The 17,418-nt window shown below is 44.4% G+C and overlaps 1 protein-coding gene across 3 annotated transcripts in view; it reads right to left on the bottom strand.

Moving 5' to 3' along the window:
- The window catches only part of kirrel3l (kirre like nephrin family adhesion molecule 3, like), a 103,081-nt gene that overhangs the window by 21,782 nt on the left and 63,881 nt on the right, over positions 1–17,418 (bottom strand). Inside the window, exon 1 of one of the 3 annotated variants that reach the window (XM_061288724.1) lies at positions 9,396–9,915. The exons of the other annotated variants lie outside the window; for them this stretch is intronic. Within the exon in view, the coding sequence (XP_061144708.1) occupies positions 9,396–9,435 (40 nt within the window). The 5' untranslated portion in view covers positions 9,436–9,915. Of the gene's footprint in view, positions 1–9,395; positions 9,916–17,418 lie in introns of those variants that run through there. 3 annotated transcript variants of the gene reach the window in all.

A 17,418-nucleotide genomic window follows, 5' to 3' on the forward strand; every position in this document is an offset into this window, starting at 1 on the left:
TTAATTAAAACACTCTCCAACTGCCCTACCCAGAATCCCTGGGGCTGTCTGAAAGCAGCTTAGAACAATCAAGAGGACGGATTAGAAGTGAGAAGAAAAGCCGAGGTAAGGAAGCGATGGGGTGGGGTGGGGGGTGGTCTTGGTGAAACAACAACAACGCAGTGGCGAGGAGAAAAGTATCGCAAGGAGGGAAAGAAATGACCCCTTTCCTTCATCCCCCTGATCCTCTCTCCTTCCCCCTTTGCTCAATGACTCCCTACCTCCCTCCCTCCCGCGCTCTCTGGGCTCTGGAGTCTTGCCCTGACCTATTGACATTCAGCTTCTCGGCAGATTAAGCAGCGAATGGAGCCTCTGGAAAGGGTAAACACACTGGAGGAACAATGACCAACAGGAGGCAACCTTATTGGATTCTAATTAACCGCCAGGAGAGATGGCTCGGGGCGCGTTAAGTGCTGTGGGACACAAGTTAGAGCCCCAAACATCAAGCAAGCAGGACAACTCCTATCACTTTGTGGTATAGCTTCATTTAGCTCTCGTCTCTCCATCTATTTGCCAGCTGTTTCCACATCTGACCCAGGAAAATGGCAAACTGATTCTCATTAAGGCCCTCTCCTGAGATCCATTTGTATTGCTTCTTCCCGACGCTCCGTTTCGTCTTTGAACAAGCCTTCACTTGAAGATCTTGCTTTGAGCGATAAGGTTCAAGTAGGATGGAAATACGAGGAGAAATGATTGAGCGGATTGAATTATATGACATGAAGATGAAAGGTGTGTGTGTGGCGGGGGAGTCGTCGCTCTCTCCAGAGGAGGCGACTCTCGGTGACCACCAACCTCCTTTCCCTCTCTCCCAATTAACCAGCTCGCTCGTTGGCTTCTTTTTAAATGTGAACTTTATCATTGGTGCAGTGGGGCCCTCAGCCATTGAGTGGTCCCCTGATTAGACACACTCGCAATGGTCCAGTGTCCTCTTGCATATAGAACCACAAGCACTAATGAGACTGCTTTCATTAATAGTGTGAGAGGGCCCAATGTGTGTGTGTGTGTGTGTTGGGTGGGGAGGACAGACCCCGCCAGAGACAGGCCACTGTCACCTCAGCAGACACACAAAGCAATTCATTAATTGGTGAGAAAACACGCACACACACACATTGGTGTGAATACACAGTGTAGCGTGTATTCCAGGAACCCAGGCTGCTTGTTAGCACATTACCCAGGATCAAAAAAGCAAAGGGCTGCAGAGAGGAATCATCATTATTTGCAATGGAAAAATGCAGCTCAATCTTCCAGAATGTCCGTCTGTCTGTCCTTTGGCAAATCGGCAGTCTCCTTTTGCTTTTCTGACAAAACGTACAAAACAAAACGCGACCTGTTCTTTCACCGTCATCATGCGAGTCTTTTGAAAGCTCACGAGAACATTTTTTTTCTTGCCTCGATTCAAGTGCCAATGAATTGGACTTCACTTGTGATCCAAGCCTGGAGGTATAAAAGAGCCGCATGACCGCTGTCGATTTCCAAACCATTACCACAACAGTCATGGCTGTATTAGGTTGAAATGCCCCATTGATTTCTCTCACCCCCCCCCCCCCCCCACACACACAAAAACTAGTCCGGACCAGTTCTGAGATGCACTTATTTCGTTTTATAAAAACAAAATATCGCATGCCTAATGACCACAACAGAACCATTCAAACCCCAAAGAAAAGCACAATAGATAGAATGGGGGGGGGGGGTTAAACAAAGGCCCCCTCGCTCGAAATTGCCTTTTAAAGAACTGCCTGGCACAATCAAAATGAGCGTTCCGAGAAAGAAAGGCTGAGGTTGGTGGTGCAAAGAAAAGGTGTGACGCTTCAAGAGCCTCTTCCCACTGCTTTGAATGAGCAAACAATCAGCCCTTGCTGCCCTTCAATCTTTTGGTCAGCTGTTTAACTACCCGCTGATTGAGGGGCTTCATTAGGGGCTTATTTATCTTTCCATGGATCACAGTCCTGAAAGACCATTGACAGCCTCAGTACGCCCACACATACATACAGATGAGATGCCGGGCTTGGATTCCTTTTTGTCATTTTTAAAATGTAAATAGAAATATAATTTTATGGCTGGATTTCGTGCAATTGCAGCAATTTATTTTGTAGATAATGATTATCTTGAGTTTCTTCCTAAGGCTCTCTCAAAAACACTTTGAACATGTCAGCACGGGTTATGTTTAAAAATACAACGTGGATGTGTTTTCAGAGACTATTTTCGAAGAATTCCTGTTCATTGTTCTTCACTTCTGTAAAAGTGGGTCACGACTTGGCGACAGTAGGACAATGCAGGTCCCAGGGTGACAACAGACGAGACACCCCGGCTTTAGCCACACGAGCAGACAACACAGCATTCCGTAGAATGGAAGCTCTTAAGCCAAATTGCGGAAAAAATGGCACTTCACAGATTACATTTATTTTTTAATGGGCAAAATGGTCTACATCCATTTTTATTCATCCTTGAAGGTCCTGTCTAAGCCAGGGGTGTCAAACAAATTTTTGTCGCGGGCCGCATCGTAGTCATAGTTTCCTTCGGAGGACCATTATGACCGTCTTGAATAACTCAGTTTGAAACCAGAGACTAGTAAAAACTGGTCCAATATGTCTAGATCGCAAAATTTGCTAGCAATATCCGTACTTTTTAAAAGTGAAGACAATTTGTAACTTTAGTATTGACACATGAGATTGATGCAGAATTTGTCTTCGGGGGCCGCATAAAATGATGTGGCGGGCCATATCTGGCCCCCGGGCCTCGAGTTTAACACCTATGATCTAAGCCACACACACACACGTTAGTCTTCTTTGATAGTTTGCTATGAGGCGGCTCGGAGGCGTAATACCACCTGAGCCAAACAGTAGGCCGGGTCGACACGGTGACCTAACAAGAAGACCTTCCCAAACAAGCCACAACAAACATCTTACTAAAGCCACTCTCCAGCTTTGATGCGAAGAATTTTTTTTTTCCAAACATCTCCCTTTCCACCTGCACCTCAAAGAGCAATCTGAGAAGAGGGCTTTTCCCATCTTATCTCTCTTCAATGCCCTTTCCTCCTGCCCCTTTTTTTTTTTTAAAAGCTTCTTTTAACACGGTCACTTAGATGTATAAAATATACAGAAGTCACTGTCTGTGACTTTCCTTTTTGCAGCCGACTGTTTTATTCCACTCTGTGCCTAATTACGGTACCTCATTTATGTAATTAGCGCTCTCCTCTTTGCCCCTCCCTTTGCAGCTTCGAAATTATGGAGAACAATAGGTACAAATGGCTCCTGCACCAAAGCTCATGATGGATGCATCTCTGCATCTCATCCTTTTCTCACTTACTCTCCCTCCCTTCTTCATCATGTTCCGCTTTATATCGCTCTGCTTGGAAATGTTGGCGAGCGTCAGCCAGCACTTTCCCGTTTTTTTTCATTCCATTGCTTTTTGTCTTATGTTTCGGGAATCAGCACTGACATCATAGTCTGAAGCAGCTAAGTCCTTTTTTTCCAGTCCTTTCTGTCTCTACTGGCATTGCCTTATCTTCTATCCTCCGGTGTATTCACAGAACACGCTGGGGACTTTGGAAAGCAAACATCATGTGCCGTAGCCCCATCTGCGGATAGTCTGAGCAGGGAACAATCAGTCCCTCTCCTCCTTTGCTTCGTTCCTCCTCGCAGTTTCCCCCGGGATGGTCGCAGAAGTAGGATGCATCAGTCAGACGGGCGCAACGTGCTGGAACAATGGACTGCTTCGTTCTACCAAGGGGTGTTAAGTTCACCTCATCCGGCTTGGCAAGCACTTACTTATCTCCTTATTGTGGCAGAAGAAGCCTCCCACCATACGCGTCCACGTCTCTACCCACACGGCCGCCTCCCACATGTCCCGAGTAGACACCTGAGAGCCAATGTTTGGGCCGCAGGTGCTGGAATATCAACTTTCCATAAATGCCCTTTTCAGAGCATATGGTAAGTTACACCATGCTTGTTTTCTTTCACCCCCGCCAAGGCAAAAAGAAAGAAAAGCAGCAGGTTTGCTTTACCAATTCAAGCGTATCCATTACCTGAAACGTTCAGCTTCTGGCAGTAAATCCCTTTGACCCCTGCTCATTCTTTCTATCTGCCTATCTCCCACCCCCTATTCCCATAGTGAGCCCATGGCGCTTTGCACATTGCTTTTTTTGTGGCCAAAAAGACAGCAGGGGAGAGCGAAAGAGAGAGAGAGAGACACCTTTCCCTCCTCCCGCTTCAACCGCCACCCACATACGCCGCTTCTCATGTTTCTACACAGCTCGATAACATTAACATGTTTCGCCATTGGGGGAAGTTGCAGTTAGAAGTCAGATCGATAAGCTTTGATTGACATCCTTCACTTGATAGCAAATTGGCTTTTCTCTGACCTCTCCGGGCGAAGGGGGATCAGCAGTAGTACAGGAAAGAAAAATCAAATCGAAGAGAATTCATTCGACCGTTTCTCTACAACAACACAAGATGGACAATAGGACCGCTAACCGGGACTGATACTCTGCCAAACGGCTATTTTGATTCAACTTTGAGTCACTGAGACAATATTGCTCCTGGCAATCTGAGCCCTTTGTACAACAAGAGGATAAGATTTCCATCGCTGGACCTCACAATTAGACTGCAACTTGAAAAAACATTTCAACATTTATTTGTAAAGTACTAGGATCTGTCGATTTTTCCCTGAGCTACGTCTTTGCCGGTGATGAGGATCCACTTTGAGCCAAAGCAAGCTAATATGTTTCGTTTGGCTTAAAATAAATCTCCGTAAATGTCAAGACACAAATTTTATTTCATATTAACTTTTGAATCAACACAGCCCAACCTGTCCATTTCTATTGCCGACAACAAACGACACAAAGAGTAGTTTGTAAAGATGACATGTCCAGTTCTCGGAGAATCATTAGACGATTGGACTTTGACTAATCATTCCAGAAAGAGCACAAAGCCCTGAAGATGCCTGGCACTCACGTCAACTTATCATCACAATACGTGTGCCCTTGACCCCGCTGACTACATGCGCACATGCGTCGGTGAGTTCACGGTGAGTCATTTCCAGAGAATGAGCGGATGTCTTCAGCCCCAGAGCAGATCATTGCGGATCTTCTGTGTGGTGATGGCAACCTGATGCATTTCCTTTCTTTGCAGGACAAAAAGAGCTGGAAAGGTATTTCTACCTAAGCTTGTTTTCCCTCATAATCCGAAAGCCGAGCTATGTTTGATACAAGGTTAAGGAACACAAGATAACACATATTGCGGTGCGGCACTAGACACGCTTCAATTTTGTGTGTGTGTGTGTGTGTGTGTGTGTGTGTATGGACTGCAGTTATGAAATTCTTCTCTTGCCTGATTTAAGGATAAAAATGAATCTTTACTTTATTACTATTGTATGTTGAAGGTATAAATTTCCTGAGCAAGAAGTGACATTGTTTGTGTGTGTGTGTGTGTGTGTGTGTGGGTGTAGGAATGGGATTTAAACACAATCCATCTCCTCAAAATATCTTCTACTGTATAAACGTGACTTCATCCCTGGTGGTGCAGTTTTAATGACGTGCGCAGAATCAATTCTCAGTCCTCTCCATCTTTCCATTGCGTTGTTTGTGAAGGAGAATGAAAGAGTAAACAAGTTTGTGTCGCGCGCCGCTGACGATCCACCCCGAGGTGGAGTCGCCGGGGAAGATGTCTCCAGGCAAAAGCAGGAAGCTGACACGGCCCCGGTCTCCATTGTCCCGTTTTTTGTTGTTGTCATTTCCTCCCCGGATACGCCGACTGGCCCAGAGGGAGACAAGGTGAGGATGTGCGCAAGGAAAAAGTGAAGACAAAGGAGGACGGGTGCGCCGAAGAGGACAAGTGCCATCAACACTTAGCTACCTGGCTTCCTCCGTCGGGTCAGAGCAGCCAACACGATGGGCTAATTTGCTAACAGCTGATAACAATGCATTGGGACATACTGCCAAGTTCTTTATCTGTGTTTACCCGAATGGCAAAGCTGATTAGAAGCAGGCCACATTATGAAGTGCCATTGTTTCTTTTCTCCTTTTTTGTACACGTGTAGGAGCTGTTTATGAAGGATCACAATGAGATGTGTGCACCGTGTCTACAGGATGAGGAGAAAGCAGCGGGCCATTGTTTAACAGCTTGGTCATTCATTACTGTTTGTTTGCGCGTGCCTCCTGCATAAAATGAGTGTTTAGAAGGAATGGGAGCAAATTAAGGTGCTTGGAAGAAGCCTTAGTGCCTCAAATAGTCAGCTCTACTCGGAGACAACGTGGTCTCTATATTCATAGAGAGCACAGATGCAGTCTGATGGAAAGAAATGGCGCATTTTGATCTTTGAGCCTCTTTTAGTGTATTTGGGAATTTGGCAGACTCTTTGCAATGCTGGAAGTTTTCATATACCGAGAAACTTTTTCTTTAACATTTCTTTTAACAGGGCAGGGGTGTCAAACTGATTTTTAAACTGTTCAAATATTTTAAAAAGGTTTAAATTGGAGAAAAGGCAGTTTGTAATTTTAGTATTGACACATGACGTTGATGCACAATTTGTCTTTGCGGGCCACATAAAATGATGTGGCGGGCCGTATCTGGCCCTCGAGCCTCGTGTTTGACACCTATGATTTAGAAGCTGAAAATAGCCCAAGTCTAATTATTGGCACAGTGAATTTAATTGAGGTCCTTGATGGATGGATAGATAGATGATAGATAGATTTTCTAGTTGATGTAAGTACTATGTTAAATACAACTCTGCAACAGCAAAAACCAATACACAGATAGACAGGAAGTCAAAGTAAGCTAAAATGCATCTTAGCCACGACTGCGTCTCTTAAATAATGCAAGACACTTCTCTCCAGGAGTCAGCTGTATGCACATTCTGCTGGATCGGCACTATGCAACTCGTGTCCAAAGCCGGTTGGCTCAAGTCTTTGCCAACAAACTTTCTATCACTAACGTAAGGAAATAAAATGAGTATGAGTGGCGGGTCGTGAGGGTACGGGGGGCGTTGGGGTGAAGAGGGACGATGGGTGAGTGTGTTCGACAAGAGGCGGAAAAGGTTAACGACGCCTTGCCGCTTGTCCCCAGTGTTTTCCCGCCGTGTGCAATCATTAAGACACTGGTGACACATCTAAGCCTTATGTCTGCAAAAAGACTCTCTTCCCTCTCTCCACCACTCGCAATGACCCCCCCACCCCCACAAGAATTCAAAGAAGTATAGCTCATGAAATATGCACAAATTCTCGAAGCCACCCTTTGGGAGGCCAGCCTGTCACTGGGCCCACAAACATGTCTGCACCACACAAGGATGAGGCAAATCTCGACTTAATGGCCAAGAGGGGAGATGATGCTCGGTAGTGGCTTCTAATTTACTTGTGTGTGTTGCCTCATTAAGATACATTGCATGCTCCCATGACCGGTCGTCACCTGTTCACCAATAAGGTGGTGAGGGAACAAAAAAGACTTCTGGGAGGGAATACGGTCCTTTTTTTCTCTCCCGGCATTGCACCATGGAGTAGGGACACGACTTAAAGAGGAAGCAGGAGAAACTTGTAATCTCAGCACTCAGCCTTTGAACTCGGTCCGATGAGACACAAGCTTCCCAAAGCAAAAAAAAAAAAAAAAGGTTTCCAAAGAAGCGCTCGCAGAAGATTACTCAGAATACTGATGTAGTGGGGAATCAAATTCCTCAGGGCACAAAAAGGGCGACTTTCCGGGAGAGTAAATTGCGAGTGGGGAACAAGACTGTATACAATCATGTGCTATGGACATATTGTGATGGAGCAAAAAAATGGTGATGGCCAATCGAAATTCAATCAGCACCAAATTGCACTTTTTCGCTCACTTTTCCATGACTCGCCTTGGATTGGGACTTAACACCTTCTCAGGCACTTATCTTGCCTACTTGCCTAAGATTGGGCCGATCTGTTTTCTGCTTCAAAATGGCACGGTGAGAAACCTCACTGATTTCAATGTATCCGTCCATCAGTGAGACCAGCAGTGGGATAAAAATGTTTTTTTCAAGTACTAACCAGATGTTCATTGATGACTCAACCGTTCATTAAGTGGGAATGGATGATCTGCATCCTTATAACATTGCAAAAAAAATTCAAGGAGAAAATAAGATCTAATGTAGCCTAAATGTTGTTGTTTTTTTGTCCATACTAAACCCATATTTGTTTTTCTGCAACAAACAGGTAGTGGGAGTTGACAGATGAGAGTCGTAGTGACTTTGCGTGAAAGCTTTAACCTAAAAAAAAAAGTGCTCCAAGGTGTCTTACACTCTAATTGGGGCAGCTGCTACCATTTTCATAATTCGGATGTGTGTGTGTATGTGCAAGAATGTGTGCTGGATTTGGAAGAAGGGGGGTAAAGGGGGGGGGGGGGGGGTTCCACTGTCTGGCTACCGCGCTATTTCTCCTTATCCAGCTGTTGCACGTCTGTCAGAGAGCAAAGGTCTTCTGGCATCCCATCAGATCCCCCCCTCCCGCCCTAATGACGACACCATGTGGAGCAGGAGGGGGGGGGGGGGGGGTTAATGATAACGTGGTGATCCCAACAAATGGCTTTTAAGCAAACAATACCATTTGTTAAATAACCTAAAATTCTGACTTGTGAGTCAGTCATATTTCTTTTTCCTCCTCAAGGTGTTAAATTAATAGGTATACTTATGCATTCCGCGTGTGTGTGTGTGTCTGAGAGTGTGTGTTTTTCTTTTCTTTAACAGCTCTGGCACAATGCTGATAAGTCGCAGTCCCTCAGTGTTAATTACAGCAGGCTATTTTTTGCATCAAGACATATGCGAGTTATTAGCAAGTTATTAGCAGTCTGTCAGCAGCCAAATCATGCGTGGAAAAAGTTTAGGAGGAAGTAAGCTTACTTTTACAAGGTGATATCTCTTTTTACTTCAACCATAACCCCCCCCCCCCCCCCCCCCCCACACACACACACAGCCATAAGAGAAAAACTAAATTTACGCACGCCAGAAAGCGGCAAGGCATTTGTATTATTCCAGATTTTAATTGTTATCTTTATTGACGTGGGTGTGTTTTAATCCCCTCGCGCATTCAGTTTGATGATGCACAATTTTTCTGATCAACTTTCCCCTCCGCGTCTCCGCATCTCCACGCGCTACCCCGCAAAATTAACCCTGACCAAGAATTCCCAAGCAAAGCGCCGGGAATCCACGCAGTATGGTACCCACTGATGCAATCACGCTTCCTCCAACTAACCGCACGCGTAAATCCACAGATTACGCGGTGCAGCGTTTGCGTGGATGTCCTGCGCGGAGCGTGGCGCCGCACCGGCTGCCTTGACGCAGCGCGCGTTAAAGCGCACTAAAATCACCCAAGAAAACAACACAAAAATAAAGAATGGGCTTACCCGAGGCCATAAGGCAAAAGATGAGGTAAAGCACGACCATTGTAGTTGTTCCCCCGTGGCCGCGCGGATAAACGCCGTCTGTTTCGTGCGGGGCTGCTTGTGGTCCACTCACTCACTCGCACGGACGCACTCCCGTGATATGATCCACTCGAGGGCAATCGCTCTGAATATGTCCCAACACTTGGTGGAAATCTAGTCACAGATGCATGTTTGCCACTCCTGCTAACTTTCCACTTTGAAGAAACAAAAGCCACGGGTTGGAAGCGCGGTCCACTTGTTCACTGCTGTGCGCTCTCCTCCTCCTGGAGTCTGGGCGCCTGTGATGATGGAGCTGGCTGAAGTTGCCTCTCTCCTCTTTCCTCCTCCTCTCTCCTCCCCCCTCCTCCGTGTGAGTGACTGCCTTGCTGTGATGTATGGAACCCACGTAGCTCTCGCGGACACGCACACTTCTTTCTGCTATACTTGCCAAAGGGAGATGCGCACTGACTCTGTTGGGGGCTTACACCACATTTGGCACTAAGCTGAGTGTGTTGAGCCCCTCTGCCTTACACGCACGCCGGTGGGGCGGTGGGAAGGGGGTGGGCAAACCTCCCACCCCCCCGCCTCTTGGGGCCCCCTATTGGCTGGGCAGGCGTCAAGGGGAGGGCTTTGTTTCAAACAGTTATTCTGAGTTAAATCTTTGCTTGAATAAACAGTTTGCTGTGCAGACGCTCAGACGTTAACGGCCACGGTCATAATGAGAGGTGGCAAATACTCACGTTAAGTAACGTGTAGCTGCAGATAGACGTGTAAAGAAAGTCTCACAAGCACTGATTCCATGCCGGGAATTAAATGTGAAAGGATATTAAGTTTTATTATCAGAGGGTTTTGATGACTAGGCAAAATGGGGGAAAAAGCCTCTGCACACAAAATAATTTTCTTCTTTCAGAAGTGATGAAGTTCAAACTCCCACATGTCACTGAGTTTCCTCCTTATCAATTAATCAATAGCCATTGACGTAATGAGTTGAAAGTAGAATATCTGTTTTCAAATACAGTAGGGAGGTAACGTAAAAGGTCACAATACTTGGGGGGGAAAAAGAAACCCAATAACAAAGTCTTTATACTTTGTCACTTCCCACCATTGATCTTAAAAGACGACTGGCTTTTTGTCTCCTTTCCTCATTTGAATTCTCAAACCTGCAACTTCAAACCAGTCACAATGTCACCACTCATCAACCATTCAGTCAATCAATTAATCCAACCCTTTATTTCCATCCAGTCATTTTCTATCCTCACTCATCGACAATTTATAGACAACTAACAAAGCAATTTTGGACCAAGCCTGGATTCAAACTGTCAACCACAGAACTGTAAGTGCAATCATACAAAGAGCATCTTTCCAGATGAAAATAATTTCTTCCAATACAACAACTCTAATGGGATGAAGGCAGAGGTAAGAATGGGATCTCCGAATGCTGCCTTTACAAAGATAATAATGCTCTTTAATTGAACTCAATTTATTGTACTAATCCCTCAATTGGGAAATTTAATTTACGGTTGTTGTAGTTCCTACTCAGAGATGGCTCTTGTCTTCCTTTGCAAAATTATTAGAATCACCTCTTGCACTTGAGATGATGATGTTATAAAAGACAATGTCAAACTTTTAATAGTACAGTTCAGATTCCAAACTATATTTTCCCTTTGGATTGTAGTAGAATGGGAATAATCTGTTCCAGTGTCAAACCGTTACGGCCATGACATAATTTCTTTTGACATTTTCATTTTACATTACCCGTATTTTTTGGTCATTTTTTCAGTGTAAGTTACTTCTATTGTTTTTTTTTTTTGTTTTTTTTACTTGGAGAACAAAAGTTCAGCTCAGAATTGAATCTGTGGCGACCAAACGTCACATTCAATTACATTTCAACACCAATTAAAATGTTATTTATTTATTTACAATTTAGTCATTCATTCACTCACTCACTATTTTTTTACTCATATTTTTTTGCACATGGATGCAAAATGGACCTTATTCCAAGAGCAGTTTGATCTCAAGTGAGCCCGTTGTCATGTGTCGGGCTCATACAAAGAGAAAAGAACCGTTATCATATTCGAACAAAAGCGAAAGCCTTTTAGCGAGAGATGAAAACAATGCGCCCGAGGCTGTTAATAGACGCACCCTTTCATCTGCTTCATCGTTATTCAAAGATCTATTGATTAACCAAAAATAATAGGCCTGGCAGTCATTTCCTTCAATAATCTTTCACTTGTGTGTTTTGGAGCCAAAAGGCAACCTTTATTTAGTGTTGACACATCCCCCCCCCCCAATTCGCACAGACAGGCAACACACATGCAGCCAGTTAACACAACCAGGTGGTGAAAACGCCACAAGAGTGTGAAAATTTCATCAAAGTGGACACCCTCTGTGGTCTTTTTTTGGGGCGGGGGGGCGAATTATCACCTTTTGGGCAATCCACATCATGATTAGCATTTAAAAAAAAAAAAATCCAGTATGTTTAAGACCCCAAGGCTGCCCTTTTTCTGTTTATTGCCTCTCACTAATGCAAACATAAGGGTCCCCTGCTAGTAAACACATGTTGATGGAAGAAACAGCTTGCACAGCCGGGAAGCCAACTGAGGTTAGTGCGAGGGAGCACATGGACGAGTGCTGCATGTGTGTGTGTGTGCGCAGGAATCCACACTATTATGCTATTTTTACAAACATCACAAAGCCACACAGTTCACGTTGGTGCTCGGAGGTATGAGATTGAAACGAATCGTGTGTGTGTGTAGGGTCTAGTGTTTGTGTGTGAATCCATCAATGATTGACTGGATGACGGGTGCGGGGATGCTGGGCGAGCTGTAAAAAGCAACGGGGTGCCTCCACCAGTTGTGCTGTGCTCGTAAAAGCCGCAGCCATTGTGTGGAGTCTGTCAGCATTGCTTTGACGTGGATGATGTCACACAGATGGACGGTGGAAATGATACACACCGATGTGAGTCTTAATTACGCTGGCCACCGCCGCCGCATCAAATGGAGGGCGGCCATATTCCCCGAGCTTTAGACTGTGTGAATAATTGATGAATAAAAAGGGGATTTTCGGCAGTGGGGTTATTAATAATAGATAGGCTTTGATATTTACTAAACTGTTCGGTGAGAGAAAGGAGTGACAGTTTGGGTGTCGTCTGCATGGTAATCATAAGGAGGTAATAAATAAGGCATGAGGCGGAAATATATGGAAATGGGATTCATAAGGAAATGAGAATAATTTAACAAAATATTATGATGACCCCGGGTCAATTAAAAGAGACGATGTCCGTCACGCTGGGCTTTAAACTCAAACTCCTTGGTGTTATTAGGTGGAGGGTAGCCGTGTGTTTGCTTTCCACGAATATGAAACTGAATAAATCAACCTTGTTATCTCGGCGAGGTAAGGAAGACATTTTTCTTTCATGAGTAAACAAAATGAGCCACAAGTCGAGGAATGTGTTTTGTTTAGTTTGAAAACCTTGAGCTGGGTGGGCGCGTTCGGCATGATTTTCAATCATAACACGCATATCTGGACGCATTCTTTACATTCTGGACAATGAACTGTGCTTTTGTTGAGAAAAGAAAAACCGTAGCATATATTTTTCCTGTTTTCTAGAACAGCAATTCTAGTGCTACACAGGCACCCTCTAATGGTTGATAAAGGATTAGCCGCCCAATGACAGTTCAGTTGTATTTGACTTTTTCTATATTTGTATTTAATGTGTAAAAAACGTTTTTTAAAAACCCTTTTTTCTGTACAATCAACACTTTAGTTTTATGTATGATGCATTTGAATTATATAAAAATCAATACCACTTTTCAGAACAATCCCAGTATGAATTTTTGAGTTTTGAATAGTCATCAATATCAAGCACACATAAGCTTTCCTCAAAAAACAATTAATGATCATTTTTAAAAAGGACCTTTATATCACAATTAATCAATATTCCTTGAAACTAATTGTCTAGTTTTCAGATTTTTACTTTCTGGTCTTAAAAAGGTCATAATAGGGCGGTCGACAACATTGCGAGGATACACCATCAGCGACCTCATTACAATTCCTCAAGGGGGAATTCAACTCAACTCACTGCTGTATATTTGTGTCGCACACCACTCTGAACCAGATCACACATGTTCAGGCATGCAAGACAAAAAGATCACATCTCTCCATGTGCCTGTCAAAAATGACTTGGGAGCATCTCATCAACTTTAGAACGACTCTACATCGTAAATTCCTCACCGTATGGTTCTATTCAAACTGTAACCTGCAAGATTGATGGACACGTGCACCCCGCGAGTCCATTTTGGGTCCCCGGGGTTTATACTGCTGCCCATATGAGAAAGATTACACCGGCTTTTACTGTAATTGTGATATTGAATGTTGAGCGGATCCGTGTCACCCGTAACTCTAAGCGCTGCTCCGAGCTCGTAACTCACGCAGACATATACACTTTTTTTTCCTGGAGGTGCTATCCCCCCCCCTCGCAATTCAAAACCACTCGCTCTCTCCCTCCGTTCCACTAATATGACGTCAACCCCTGCCTTGAAATCTGCAATTGTGCATTTTCTCCACGTGTGATTGACGAGCAGAGGAGGGCCATTAAAGCTCAACCTGGACCCGCGGTTCACTCTGTAAGTCCATAGGAATTTTTTCAGCCTCATATCAAATCCATGTCCTCTGCCCTAATATCAGGATGTGACTCTCCCCACCCATGGATTCTGTTTTCGTCTGTAATGAAAGTCTCCCAGGGGATGGAGTGGAGGGATTCTTTTCCTCGGGGGGGTCAAGGAGAGGTGGAGGCTTTTGGTTCAAGCGGCGCTCGGAACGACGTGTGGATTACAAGAATGTAGCCGCTAAACTCCTCCGGCGATATGGAACGGACCAGGAGGCCGACTTCACAGTAGACCCTACTGTGCCCGTTACGTGTGTTTATACCACGGGCAGACTGCAAAGATATTATTGTAGCGTGTGCAAGCACTTCAACAGTCAAAAGTGTTTACGACATTTGAAGAAATAGAATTATTGCGTTAGTCTGACTGAATTTTTACTTCTGAAATATTTATATACACGTCTCTCTGTTTATCACAGCATATATACAAGTTATGCTACTTAAGAGAACACCGAGGAGTATGCAACCTTACTTGCAGTGGAAATAAAATATCCTGCACATATTAAATGTCCTGGTGCCACACCGTCAAAAAAAATCACTGTGTGTCGTTATTGCAGTTTGCCCCGAGCCAGATTGTTTACCTATTATGGGGTATGTGGGATCTAATAGGTCAACCGGAAAGAAAAAAAAAGTCCAATAGGCCCATAAAAGCCTAATACTAAGAGGTTGAAAGCACCATTTATAGTAGAGGACACACTTTGGTCTATAAATTGATTCTCAGACCATGCATGTATACTGAGACGCAAAAAAAGAGTAGGACCTTAAAAGTCCCTTTGAATTTAGATGGATTTAAAAAAAAAAATGAACCGAAACCCTGAGCGTTCTACGATGACGGCAAAATATAAATTTTTAATACCCCCTCCAGAAAAAAATCAAATTTTCGATACCAACATTTTAACATGTTTCATGTTCATGGAGTGTGTTGTTACTAGATTGACATTCCGTTCTAGATGTAGTACTTTAATGTTTGTCTAATTTTACCCAACATTCTCATGAGGACACTTTGGCGTCACTCATTCAAGTAGTAATTACAGCCCTACCCAGAATGTAAACTCTGATTGACTAGTTCCACGGCAAGGCGAGCTGTGTCTTTGCTGATAAGTACAGCAGTAAGCTGACTAAAATATTCATGCGCTGATGCAGAATTTTTGTCCCTTGATGGGCCTTCGCCATGTGCAACATCTGTTCCTGATGTCATGCACGTTCCAGTGTGCCAGAAATGCCCTGATGGAGTCCGTCACGTTTCAAACGCGTTCACTCACTCACTCTGCTAAGATAAATATCCGCGGCAATGATGGCGATCCAGTCGACTGAACAAAAGTATTGAACACCTCGGCTAATCCATACCTATAGATTAGCCACTGCGGATCAGCGATTCTGCCACTCACTGATGAATGTTTCAGTTGAGTGCTGATTTCTTGGATAAAAACGTGCATTGTCTCGCACAAACTACAATGAACCGTCGTTATAGCGGAATTCATTGTTGGCGCTGCTACTAAACTGCAGAATTCTGAGTTGCGTTGTTAATTGATTTTTTTCCAGGACAGCACATAACATGGATTTATCTGCTTGTGTTTTTTTTTTTTTATGCTCTCTTAGTTTGCCCCGTCTATGCCGTATTAGTCTTTTTTCCGTTCATCGAATTAAATTTATGATACCAAGTGGCTTCAAAATTGACCTTAGTGACACGGTCTCAGGTGGAAAGTCCAAATGCGACCCCATCTTCCCTCACATCTTCCTCCCATCACACAGTTCACTTTCAATCACTCGGCCGGCCCACGACTGACTGGCTGCTTGTTTCGTGGCGTGATCTGATGCAGCTCTGCACTGATATAAATAATGAATGACTCGTCCACTGTCGCTTTTCATAGCATGTCAAGCCACGGCCTGGCCATTATTAGGATCTGTTCTCCCCTCCCCCTCTTTCTCTCTGACTCCAGTTTTGTTATTGTTCTGGTTGACTTGCCTGCACACCTCCGCATTGGGTCAGCTGTCAGTACAGCTGATGGTTGCTACAGAGAAGAAAGACTTGCTTCTGGTGATACAGTAAAAAAAAAAAAAAAAAGCGCCCACACCAGAAGAGTGACAGCGGGGAATATTTTCCAATCTGGTTCAGGTAGCAAAGGAACCGCAGCTAACATGCTTTGTGGCCACAATCCTGTCATACTTGTAGTATAGGCTACACAAAAAGTATTCTGTACTTTCAAAACCTGCTCATGGTCATGGTACCGGTACCTGGCTGACAAAAGTATATTGGACAGGTGCAGGTAATGCTGCAACAAAGCACTGAGGCGGTTATTATGCAAATGAGCCCCCTTGCTATGTAACATCAGGGCAGATGTGCAGAAAAACTTATTCACAAACACACTTTGAGAAATAAGCAATTTGCAAATGTAAGATTTACGATTTTCCCTGTTGTTTAATTCCACATTCGATAGGTCAGAGACCCAACTATGTGTCCGTAAAAAATGCAACATGTCCCTTTTAAAGTTCAAAAGGAGCCAAATGGAAATTGATTCTTATGCCTTGAGAGTCAGCCACCCAGCAGCAGAAATCATGTCTTATTTACATACGCATCTGTGTGCGAGAAATATGAATGAAGAACATCTGCCTGCAGGGAGGACAGCTCCCGTAAAGCAAACACAGAGCGCGTTGAAGAATCGGGGTTGTTCTCCGGCACAGATCCGCAACCCCCTTCAACAACAAACAAATTGATTTCAGCTCTGTTTGTTCAAAAAGTGTTTTCGCTAGCACCAGGCCAGGCCCGAGGCGAGTGTCCACCAGCAGCTCTCATCTCCGACAGCCTGAGCCCATCTCTCCATCTAAGCGGTAATAGCATCAAATCAAGGCCCGCGGCAAACAAACCCTGACAGATCCTCTCATTTGGGATTCACTTTGGGACAGCTGTGGTGCCATCCAAAAACAGGGGCTTGGTGAGGGGTGGGTGGGTGGTCCGTGCAGGGCAGCACTCAGTAATATATGCAGAGCGTGTGCACGTCCTGGATGACAGCAACACGAGCACTTGTCACTGGAGACATCGGTTCTACTTAGTCACAGCACTGCCCGGGCCATCCATATGACTGCAACGCTCTGCAAACTCTATTAATAGTTATCTACCTTTCAGGGCTTCTTATGCTGACTATGGAATGACAGTAAAATACAATGGAGGGAATCCCAAATGAGAAGCAGAAACAGGAGAGCGTTGTCTGGCGCCACTCTCACACTCTTTATGTCATGTGACTGGGCAGCATAGTGCCAGACCTGCAGTTTATGTGAGAGGCATAAGGATTAGTTATGGGCCAGGAAGGAGGGAGGGAGGGAATTGTTAAAGATCAGCAGAGC

Source organism: Syngnathus typhle, linkage group LG10 (genome assembly GCF_033458585.1).
Source record: "Syngnathus typhle isolate RoL2023-S1 ecotype Sweden linkage group LG10, RoL_Styp_1.0, whole genome shotgun sequence".
Taxonomy (NCBI): Eukaryota; Metazoa; Chordata; class Actinopteri; order Syngnathiformes; family Syngnathidae; genus Syngnathus; species Syngnathus typhle.